General features: G+C 41.5%; 1 protein-coding gene across 4 annotated transcripts in view; it reads right to left on the minus strand.

Moving 5' to 3' along the window:
* Nucleotides 1–11,405, minus strand: part of LOC129639088 (fibrous sheath-interacting protein 2-like) — a 72,144-nt gene extending 60,739 nt beyond the window's left edge. For 3 of the 4 annotated variants that reach the window (XM_055563978.1, XM_055563980.1, XM_055563977.1), the window contains exons 1-8: nt 11,124–11,405; nt 10,621–10,746; nt 8,648–8,809; nt 7,862–7,951; nt 7,519–7,658; nt 6,302–6,443; nt 1,738–1,848; nt 1,176–1,323 (exon numbers count right to left, since the gene is read on the minus strand). In XM_055563978.1, coding sequence (XP_055419953.1) covers nt 1,176–1,323; nt 1,738–1,848; nt 6,302–6,443; nt 7,519–7,658; nt 7,862–7,951; nt 8,648–8,809; nt 10,621–10,746; nt 11,124–11,222 — 1,018 coding nt within the window. In that variant the 5' untranslated portion in view covers nt 11,223–11,405. The remainder of the gene's footprint in view (nt 1–1,175; nt 1,324–1,737; nt 1,849–6,301; nt 6,444–7,518; nt 7,659–7,861; nt 7,952–8,647; nt 8,810–10,620; nt 10,747–11,123) is intronic. The other variant, XM_055563979.1, reaches the window with a different exon arrangement.
* Between the last annotated feature and the right edge of the window lie 641 nt (nt 11,406–12,046).

Below are 12,046 nucleotides of genomic sequence, written 5' to 3' on the forward strand. Positions count from 1 at the left end.
CGTCCTCCTTTTTAATATTAATATTTTCCTTTTCTCCTATTCTCCCTCTCCTACTGGATCCTTTTATTCCATTCAGTCTGTCTTCAATGTACTGCTTTTTCATATTGGCATCTCCTTTTTAAGTCTCTCTTTCTTTTACTAACTTCTCATTTTTTCCCCTATTACTCCCTGCCCAAATTGTATTAGATTTTCCTACTGGCTTCTTTTCAAATTTTTTTCTCACATTCTCACTCTAACATTCTTTTTTTTTTTTTTTTTTTGCTTTTTTCTATTCACATATCCTTTTTAAACTTCTTTATTCTCTCTCTTCCTCCTACTCCTTTGTTTCTCTATTTTTGTCTCTATGTCTTTTTCTTGCTCCCTTTCTTTCATTCTTTGTCTTCTTTGTTTGCTTTTCTTCCTCATACTCCTTGTCTTTTTTTCTTGTTTCTTTGCCTTTGTCTCCTTCCACTCCCTCATGGTGTGTGTGTGTGTGTGTGTGTACACATGCACACGTGCATGTATATTTTCTTACTAGGTTCTTCTGCTTAATATTCTTCTTTTTCATTCATTCACTTTCCTCCTCTTTATATCTCCATTTCATTCTTTCTTTTTGTATCATATTTTCTCCTTTTCAACCTTTTTGTTCTTTCTATTTCTATTTCTTGTTTAGGATATTTTAAATGTCTCTTCTTTTTTTCTACTTAATTTTTTTTCTCTTTCTCTTTCTAGCTTACTGTTTTGTATACTCTTTTCTTAGTGGACCTCAGTTAAAATTTTCCTTCTATTTTTCATTCATTGTCTCCTTCTTTGTTTCAGTCTGTTTTGGAGGTAATGTTTTGTCTTACTGGCTCATTTTCTCTATCTATATATAACTGTCTCTTTCCCTTTTTTTTGTTGTTCTGTCTCCTCTACTGGCTCCTTTTTAAACTCCTAGTAAAGGCAGTCTTGTCTGCTGAGCCACTTTACAGAAGTGTGTAATTTGTTATAATGTCTGTAACATAACAGTATTGTGTGAATGTGTGGGGGTGTCTGTGCATTCTCTACAACTTGACCTGTAACTGGGAAGTGCCTGTAAGTGTGAGCTTCTAGAATTTCTCTTTGCAAGGGCTTTGTCACCTCACTATATTAGCACATAGAGGGCTTTTTTTTTTACAAAGCCACTGATAATAAATATTTATGCATATTCTACTTACCTTTGTCTTTCATTGTTTCTCTCTCACCTTCTGTTTCATCTTGACTTCTGTTTGCAAATACATTTTCTTCTGATCCTTCTCTCTGAAGGTAATTCCTTTGCATTTTTTGTAAATAATAAGTGATTTTTTTCTCGAGTTGTGCTTGTTTCTAAATATTAAAAAATATATATTCAATGTTTAAAATTGAATATCAACTTGCCACTGGAAATGTATAACAGATACTTCAAATATGATGGTACATTTTAAGGAAGCCCTCTTTCTTGAGATTTCTAAAATCAGAGTACAGAGCTAGGAAGGTAATAAGGGTAAGTTTCCTTTTGCTGTCCAGCTTGAAGAATGTATTTTAATAACTAGGTCCAACTGAACTCATTGCCTACTTTCGGGAGACTGGTCCCATTTTAGACCAGCCCTTAAAGTCCAGGTTCAGACCAGACTGGCTCTTTCCATCAATAGCTATCCTTGTGAATTTAAGTCACTTTTGAAAATCCACACTTTAAAATATCAACATTAGCAAAACCCTTTCCTCAAAATAGCCCAAGTTATTGTTCAAAGGTCACTCTACCTTACGGTGAGCATCTTCTTTGACTTTTTTACGTTGTTCTTCAAATCTCAATTCTCTGTTTACTTCTTCTCCAATCTTTGACAGCAGTAACATTTCTTTGGTTTTCCATTCCTAAAGAGCACAATGTCATAGTAGTCAGCAGGGCTTCTCTTTTATAATCTTTTTTTTTTTTTTTGGTCAATAAGCAAATTAGATCAAATTGGGGCTCAGAGGATAAAGCGTCTGACTGCAATGCAGGAGACCCAGGTTGGATCCCTGGGTTGGGAAGATCCCCTGGAGAAGGAAATGGCAACCCACTCCAGTATTCTTGCCTGGAGAATCCCATGGACAGAGGAGTCTGGTGGGCTACAGTCCACGGGGTCGCAAAGAGTCGGACACGACTGAGTGACTTCACACACACAAGGCCCTTATAGGAACTTGGACAACCATAATGAAAATCTTACATTGGCTTTAGAATGGGCTTATGCTTCAAAGGTAGATCTAAAAAGATGCTGGAAAGGTGATCTTCTCTTATAGATTTGAGGAATTATTATATGTAATATGTTGCCCTTAAATGTATTTTGACAGAGAGCCTGAACAAATAGCCTTGTCTGGGCATTGCGGGAGGAGCTACCCCACGCCCCCATGCCCGAGGCCAGGGGCGGCGAGGAGAGGAGTTACCCTGCGTCCAAGGTCAGAGGCGGCAGCCAAGAGGAGATACCCCATGCCCCAAGCCCAAGGCCAGGGGCGACGGGCGGGAGGAGGCCAGGGGCGATGGGCGGGAGGAGCCACCCCATGCCCCTAAGCCCGAGGCCAGGGGCGGTGGCCGGGAGGACCAACCCCACGTCCAAGGAGACTTGGCTGCGCGGGCGCAAGAGGGCCTAGAGGAGCTATCCCACATTGAAGGTCAGGAAGGTCGGCGGTGAGGAGATACCCCTCGTCCAAGTTAAGGAGCAATGGCTATGCTTTGCTGGAGCAGCCGTAAAGAGATACCCCACGCCCAAGGTAAGAGAAACCCAAGTAAGAAGGTAGGTGTTGCAAGAGGGCATCAGAGGACAAACACACTGAAACCATACTCACAGAAAACTAGTCAATCTAATCACACTAGGACCACAGCCTTGTCTAACTCAATGAAACTAAGCCATGCCCGTGGGGCAACCCAAGACGGGCAGGTCATGGTGGAGAGATTTGACAGAATGTGGTCCACTGGAGAAGGGAATGGCAAACCACTTCAGTATTCTTGCCTTGAGAACCCCATGAACAGTATGAAAAGGCAAAATAATAGGATACTGAAAGAGAAACTCCCCAGGTCAGTAGGTGCCCAATATGCTACTGGAGATCAGTGGAGAAATAACTCCAGACAGAATGAAGGGATGGAGCAAAAGCAAAAACAATACCCAGCTGTGGATGTGACTGGTGATAGAAGCAAGGTCCGATGCTGTAATGAGGAATATTGCATAGGAACCTGGAATGTCAGGTCCATGAATCAAGGCAAATTGGAAGTGGTCAAACAAGAGATGGCAAGAGTGAATGTCGATATTCTAGGAATCAGCAAACTGAAATGGACTGGAATGGGTGAATTTAACTCAGATGACCATTATAGCTACTACTGCGGGCAGGAATCCCTCAGAAGAAATGGAGTGGCCATCATGGTCAACAAAAGAGTCTGAAATGCAGTACTTGGATGCAATCTCAAAAACGACAGAATTATCTCTATTCGTTTCCAAGGCAAACCATTCAGTATCACAGTAATCCAAGTCTATGCCCCAACCAGTAACGCTGAAGAAGCTGAAGTTGAATGGTTCTATGAAGACCTACAAGACCTTTTAGAGCTAACACCCAAAAAAGATGTCCTTTTCATTATAGGGGACTGGAATGCAAAAGTAGGAAGTCAAGAAAAACCTGGAGTAACAGGCAAATTTGGCCTTGGAATACGGAATGAAGCAGGTCAAAGACTAACAGAGTTTTGCCAAGAAAATGTGCTGGTCATAACAAACACCCTCTTCCAACAACACAAGAGAAGACTCTACACATGGACATCACCAGATGGTCAACACCGAAACCAGATTGATTATATTCTTTGCAGCCAAAGATGGAGAAGCTCTATACAGTCAGCAAAAACAAGACCAGGAGCTGACTGTGGCTCAGACCATGAACTCCTTGTTGCCAAATTCAGACTTAAATTGAAGAAAGTAGGGAAAACCACTAGACCATTCAGGTATGACCTAAATCAAATCCCTTATGAGTATACAGTGGAAGTGAGAAATAGATTTAAGGGCCTAGATCTGATAGATAGAGTGCCTGATGAACTATGGAGTGAGGTTGGTGACATTGTACAGGAGACAGGGATCAAGACTATCCTCATGGAAAAGAAATGCAAAAAAGCAAAATGGCTGTCTGGGGAGGCCTTACAAATACCTGTGAAAAGAAGAGAAGCGAAAAGCAAAGGAGAAAAGGAAAGATATAAACATCTGAATGCAGAGTTCCAAAGAATAGCAAGAAGAGATAAGAAAGCCTTCTTCAGCGATCAATGCAAAGAAATAGAGGAAAACAACAGAATGGGAAAGACTAGGGATCTCTTCAAGAAAATCAGAGATACCAAAGGAACATTTCATGCAAAGATGAGCTCGATAAAGGACAGAAATGGTATGGACCTAACAGAAGCAGAAGATATTAAGAAGAGATGGCAAGAATACACAGAAGAACTGTACAAAAAAGATCTTCATGACCCAGATAATCACGATGGTGTGATCACTGACCTAGAGCCAGACATCCTGGAATGTGAAGTCAGGTGGGCCTCAGAGAGCATCACTTTGAACAAAGCTAGTGGAGGTGATGGAATTCCAGTTGAGCTATTCCAAATCCTGAAAGATGATGCTGTGGAAGTGCTGCGCTCAATATGCCAGCAAATTTGGAAAACTCAGCAGTGGCCACAGGACTGGAAAAGGTCAGTTTTCATTCCAATCCCAAAGAAAGGCAATGCCAAAGAATGCTCAAACTACCGCACAATTGCACTCATCTCACATGCTAGTAAAGTAATGCTCAAAATTCTCCAAGCCAGGCTTCAGCAATATGTGAACCGTGAACTTCCTGATGTTCAAGCTGGTTTTAGAAAAGGCAGAGGAACCAGAGATCAAATTGCCAGCATCCGCTGGATCATGGAAAAAGCAAGAGAGTTCCAGAAAAACATCTATTTCTGCTTTATTGACTATGCCAAAGCCTTTGACTGTGTGGATCACAATAAACTGTGGAAAATTCTTCAAGAGATGGGAATACCAGACCACCTGACCTGCCTCTTGAGAAATCTGTATGCAGGTCAGGAAGCAACAGTTAGAACTGGACATGGAACAACAGACTGGTTCCAAATAGGAAAAGGAGTTCGTCAAGGCTGTATATTGTCACCCTGTTTATTTAACTTATATGCAGAGTACATCATGAGAAACGCTGGACTGGAAGAAACACAAACTGGAATCAAGATTGCCGGGAGAAATATCAATAACCTCCGATATGCAGATGACACCACCCTTAGGGCAGAAAGTGAAGAGGAACTCAAAAGCCTCTTGATGACAGTGAAAGTGGAGAGGGAAAAAGTTGGCTTAAAGCTCAACATTCAGAAAACAAAGATCATGGCATCCGGTCCCACCACTTCATGGGAAATAGATGGGGAAACAGTGGAAACAGTGTCAGACTTTATTTTTCTGGGCTCCAAAATCACTACAGATGGTGACTGCAGCCATGAAATTAAAAGACGCTTACTCCTTGGAAGGAAAGTTATGACCAACCTAGATAGCATATTCAAAAGCAGAGACATTACTTTGCCAACAAAGGTTCGTCTAGTCAAGGCTATGGTTTATCCTGTGGTCATGTATGGATGTGAGAGTTGGACTGTGAAGAAGGCTGAGCGCCCAAGAATTGATTCTTTTGAACTGTGGTGTTGGAGAAGACTCTTGAGAGTCCCTTGGACTGCAAGGAGATCCAAGCAGTCCATTCTGAAGGAGATCAGCCCTGGGATTTCTTTGGAAGGAATGATGCTAAAGCTGAAACTCCAGTACTTTGGCCACCTAATGCGAAGAGTTGACTCATTGGAAAATATTCTGATGCTGGGAGGGATTGGGGGCAGGAGGAGAAGGGGACGACAGAGGATGAGATGGCTGGATGGCATCACTGACTCGATAGACGTGAGTCTGGGTTAACTCCGGGAGTTGGTGATGGACAGGGAGGCCTGGCGTGCTGTGATTCATGGGGTTGCAAAGAGTCGGACACGACTGAGGGACTGATCTGATCTGATCTGATTTTTCACTAGTTAAATTCTAAAACTTTAAGAGCAGATGAAGTGTGTCTATCCTATGATGGGTATGTAATTTGTGGTATCAGTCTCACTATGTTAAGTAAAAGCTTGTCTGTTATAATGGTGATACAAGATTAATAGCATTTATCATTTTAAAATAATGAATTTTTTAAGCAGTGGTTTATTTCTTAGACCTGAAATAACTTCAGGTAATATGGTGGGACTGCTAAAAATGTTTATGAATAAAATAATCACACATAATTTCCCCATCAATATTTATAATTTGGTGTTTCTCACTTCTTCAATTTGTCTCCAGAGACTAAGTTTTCTTCTAACGTGGTCCCGATGTTGTCTTTCTTCTTCCTTTATCCGGAGTACGTTCTGCTTTTCTGCCGTGTGTTCAAGCTTGTTTAATTCCAAGCTAGTCATATCTAAATTTCTAAGTAAAAGTGAAAATTTAAGGGAAGATGAACTGGGTGTTTCCCTTATGCTGGTATTATCTACTCTGATATTCCCAAACCACCTTCTGGGTTGCTTTTTATTTCTTAAACTACAGGAATGTAGAGTTCTTTAAGCTAACCTGATCCACCAACTCACCATGATGTACTCATCAGACTGTTACTGTGGTTGGGACAATGGCAAAATGTAGAACAGACTGATTTAAAGCATTTTATACAGAGATTAGTCATAATTCAGGAGCTCTGTAACATGAGTTTCCAAAGACGGCTGAAGTCAACTTAAGGACTGACTTCAAAAAACAAGTATATTTGAATTTTCCTTAAAAAATAAGTGGCTATTGGCCTCTCTGTCATTGTCAAGTCCTTGAACAATCTCTCATGTGTAGACAGGCCTGAAGACTGCCAGTCTGCCACTTTGGTGAATCAGTATATATTCTGGCATATCATGACATGAATCCATAGAATATAAGAGGTAGGTGATGGGGAACTGGCCCTCACCCCTGATAAAGGAAAAAGAGAAGGAACTATAACTCATCCATTTGCCTCCTGGGGCATGGGCTCAGCTGCTGAATCATAAGATTGAATGTGTGTGAGTAATAGCTAAATGAACATACACGGTTGGTTGGGGGGTAACACCTGTTTATATTAACATCAGATGAAGTTATAGCAACTCTCCCTGCTTTATCCGGCAGTAATTTCCTTAAACTTAAGTTTGAAATGTGCTAATGACACCTTTCCCTCTACTACTATGAACTTGGGTTTCCCAAGCTCAGGGAGCTGTACTTCGGAATTGTTCTTCAAATATCAGTTTGTCTTACCTCTTGGGTTCCTCATGACTCCATTTTCTCAGGAAGAAACTCTTTCCTAGCTATGGTATCAAAGTTTCCAATCCCTGCTATCTCTTAATCTCCTTTCTTTTCAGTCCACATTGAAGACTATAGGAAGTTAAATTGTCTAATACTTTTTAAATTCTGCTTTCAATTATTTCTAGTACTTTTACAGTTTTCTGGAGTCCACAATACGTCCACAAAAAATATGCATTAACTTTGGTCATACCTTTGCTTTATCAACAGCTCTTGGTCTGGAGTTGTTTGTTTATTTTCTTGTAACAGCCAACCTTGGAACTGTGTACTGCCATGACTGTCACAGGCTGTCTTGGTTTTATACAATTTATTTACTTGTTTTTCAATCATTTCCTGGGAGGGAAAAAAAGAATTGCAGTGTTTATATTGGCCAGAAATAACCTCGTCCTTTGATATGACTTCTCATGTTTTGGGCTTGGTAAACGTCCTGTAGTTTACAAATGGTTAATTAACCTGCATTTAAGTCTTTCTTCCACAACCTACATAAAAACTTTCTTACAGGCCTCAAATAAAACAAATTCAAGTATTTAACTTACTTGTTCCCTTACATAGTTTCTTTCAGAGTCTAATTTCAAACTGGTGAGATACTGCCTGTACTTATTCAATTCCTTCAAGGTGCATACAACCTATAAAAACAAATATATAAATAGAAAGTTGTAACAATCATGAAACTTTCCAGAGAAAAGAGTCATAAGAACGTTCATTTTAGAAACAATTTTGGGATCAAGGCTAGTGATAGCACATTTTGGCAATAGTTTAGAAGGCAATATCTCTCTACAGTGGCTGTATCACCAGGAAATGTCTACCTAAATAATATTATTTCAATAATATGGTTCACACAAAATAAATGTTATTAAAGTTCAGTATAATAAGGATGTTTAACTTTCAGAAGAATTTATTCTATCAAGCTGTATTCTGTTAGGTTTCCATTTTGTCTCTAGTCTTCTCAAAGGGTATTGGAAGTATCCCTTGATGGGTATACAGTGCCATTAATACTTTTAGAGCCAAAGGAAAGGCACTAATAATACAGCTGAGAGACAATGCATAAATAAATGTGTATGCATATGTCTTTACATATTCAAATCATTTGGCGTTTACCTTTTGCTTTTATCAAAGAAAAATGATCAAGTGGGAACAATTTTATTTAGAAACAGCCACCTGATTTCTCTTTACTCAAATATTGAGTAATTCATTGAGTTTTCTGTCAGGTATTCTTTATTGCTCAATTGAAAGTTGACACAGGTTCCCAGTGAAGTACAGAAGCAAGCTTACATCAAGACCATGGGTTTATGCTGGTTAACTGGAAGCAAACTTCAACCCACCTTATTATTGCTGGTGATATAGCCGCCTTTCTTTAATCTCCTCAAGATATCTTTTCGCCTATAGTATGATTTTAAATGTGGATCGTGCAGGCTTTTATAGCCAGTTTCCAGCAGCCGACAGTAAGGATCAGACAGGTTAAAGTCATAAGAAGGTTTATAAAGCTGCAAACACATAGATTGAAAAGTGTTACATATGTAAAATGAATGAAATCACACTTTTAAACCTCAATTTGTTAAGGTGATTAGGCTGTTCATTGAAAATAAAACATGCAAGAAGAATCTGAAGTGAGAGAATACTGACAATGGGCTGATCTGAAAAGAAGACAGTAGAATACTGTAAGTTTCCTTCCACTTGCATTTAAATCAATATAAAAGACCTTTAAATTCCGTTTCCATGGTATTCTGCTAAAGTGATTGTAGTTCACAAAGCAGCAAGGTCAGGTGAAGAAGCATGGCCTAAGAAATTGGGAGACTGTGGTTCTAGTCTAAACTCTGCTACCATCTACCTGCCATAGCTTCACCTTACAAGGTGGTCAAGGGTGCTGCTGCTGCTGCTAAGTCGCTTCAGTCATGTCCGATTCTGTGCGACCCCATAGACGGCAGCCCACCAGGCTCCCCCGTCCCTGGGATTTTCCAGGCAAGAACACTGGAGTGGCTTGCCATTTCCTTCTCCAGTGCATGAAAGTGAAAAGTGAAAGGGAAGTCGCTCAGTCGTGTCCAACTCTTAGCGACCGCATGGACTGCAGCCTTCTAGTCTCCTCTGTCCATGGGATTTTCCAGGCAAGAGTACTGGAGTGGGGTGCCATTGCCTTCTCCAGGTCAAGGGTAGAGTTTAAAAAAAAAAAAAAAAACAACTAAATGTGCAAAATATAGTGTTACTTCCTTGAGGAGATATTGCTAAAAGATAAAGAAGGATCCCACTGAGTTAGTGGTTAGGGTAGTTGAATATAGTACCTGATCATAATTAAATACATGTGTTTGGGGGGAATCAATATAATAAAGTGTAGAGCGATCAGTGTAAGTATGGGGGAAAAAATCAGGAAATAAGTAGCTAACAAGTGAATAAAAGAGTAACACAATGTAAATATGGGAAATAGAAGATAGTGGAACAAGAAACCAATGAAGAGGGCTACATTTACAAACTCAAAAGGAGTGTTATCACTTTTTAGTCAAATAGGCTTTGAGTGTGTTTTAGGAATGATAATTAGTGGGAAGGGGTAGAATGTATTGGTTTTGAAAAGAGAAATTATATTGCTTTCCAGCAATAAAACTTAAAAAAATCATATATATTTGACAAGTATCAGAAATACCAGGGAGCCCCCTATGCATCCTTGATGACACCCTAGAGAGGAGAATGGTAAGGAAATAAGTAAAATCAGGAAATAAGTAGAAATAATGTGATGAAAGCACACACTCAGAGTTCCAAACCTCCTTCAGGCTTGGCCTAAAGCTAAGGACAGGGTGGGGAGTGTTAGGCAGAGGACTTAAACAGTGTGTGCAGCACTCTGAACCAGAAAAACAGTACTTTGGTGCTGAGTGAGAGAATGCAGATCAAGGGCAATGTAAATTCTAAGGAAAGATGAAACCGTTGGGGTTTGGCTTCATATAGTAGCTCTTGAAAGATGGCTCAAATTGAAGATCAGGAAGGAGAGGAGAGCATGCCAGGTTTCAGGACCCAGATGGACAAAGGCACAGAAGTAGAAATTATCATACCATGTGTGGACAGGGAGAAAAGACCCCGACCTTTCAGAGCTGAGGTCTGGGTCAGAGATAAGGCTGAATTGGGTGGCGGAGGCCTATCACGAAGCCTTCTATCATTAAGTTCAGACACGGAATACTTCAACTCATTTTAACTTCACTTGGTGTGTGAAACTGAAGTTGACTCAAAGCAAAATAATAGCAGTGTTTCAAGTTTAATAGCAAGCAGAAAACAGTCAAGAAAATCACTTAAGCACCATTAAAAGTTAGTTTACCTTTTCACTTAAATTTGTAGTATAGAAAACATTATTACTTCCAGGAACAACTGGAAGCTTGACCCCCAGAGGAAGATCCAACAGATTAGTGGCTCCGATCTCTGGGATGGGGTCTTTTTGTGAGCCCTGTCAGATATAAGTAGAAACCTTATTTTTGTTTCTAGTACTATTATTTTAGTTTAGACTAATCTACTTAAACTAATACCTCCAAATAAACCAAAGACACACACTCAGGGTTGAAAGAAACCGCCCTGTTGATAACCTGAAGGCCTCCCAGTTTACCCCTGTTACCAACCCAATCTCTGAGCTCCATTCAAAGCTAATCTCGACCAGAGGGAGCTCTAGTCACTGCAGAGGGTCTGGGAGCCAGAAACCCAGCTTCAAGGACCCACACGCCTCTGCTGAGTCCTCCCCCATAGTTTTTCGTCTGCCCGCCCTCCTTCCCTCCCAAGACCCAGCCCTGGAGCCAGAAAGAGGAGGATGACCGACTGGCCCCCACTCACGGAGCCACACTGCTCCCTGTTGGCAGTTCGGCTTCTGGCGGCCGCCTTAGAGGCAGCGGCCTGAGCAGCCTTGTAGCAGTTATTGAGGTACCGGTCCATGGCCACCCATCAGCCCCCAGGGGGCCGGGGCCTGGGGGTGCCACAAGCCGTCTCGGTTTCTTCTCTTCGCGCACACCTTTCCCTCTCTACGCCCGCAGCTAGCCTGGGCAACCCAGACAGTGGTCACGAGGGTAACGGCTCCTCCAGGCCACGCCCCTCACAGTGCTGGGTTCCAGGCTGCCGCGCTGACGTCCTAAAAGGGCGCCTCCCCAAAGCGTGTCGCCCTCAAGTGAGGGGATGGGGCGTTGTGACCTCACTAGCTGCCACCCGGGGCCTCCGGCGCATGTGCAGAGCCCAAGCCTCAAGGGCCAAGCGAGATGGGGAAGTGGTCCAAAAGACTTGGTGTAGGAGGACCACAGTTGACATTACCTTTCAACCTGAAACCAATAGCCCTAATTTAAATTAAGCCAGAAATGTATCAGTGTTTGTCAGTGTATTGTTCTTGTTTATTCCTTAAATCGTGTCCGACTCTTTTGAGCCCACCAGGCTCCTCTGTCCGTCGGATTTCCCAGGCAGGAATACTGGCGTGGGTTGCCACTTCCTTCTCCAGGGGATCTTCCCGACTCAGGGATCGAACTCACATCTCCTGCATTGGCAGGCGGATTCTTTACCACTGAGCCACTAGGAAAGCCCTTGTCTCTGGATAGCTGCCTGTAATTCTTCTAATTCTTCCCGACGCCCAAAGAGCTATGATTCTGTTCAACACATGTGCCTCTGAGTAATTGTATAGTTTGCACTAAGACCAGAGGACTGGCTTTATACATCTGCCCACTTTATCGATCCCGTGACCGACCACGTCCACTAGGCATATCCTTCCCCTAGTC

Source organism: Bubalus kerabau, chromosome X (assembly GCF_029407905.1).
Source record: "Bubalus kerabau isolate K-KA32 ecotype Philippines breed swamp buffalo chromosome X, PCC_UOA_SB_1v2, whole genome shotgun sequence".
In the NCBI taxonomy this organism is placed as follows: Eukaryota; Metazoa; Chordata; class Mammalia; order Artiodactyla; family Bovidae; genus Bubalus; species Bubalus kerabau.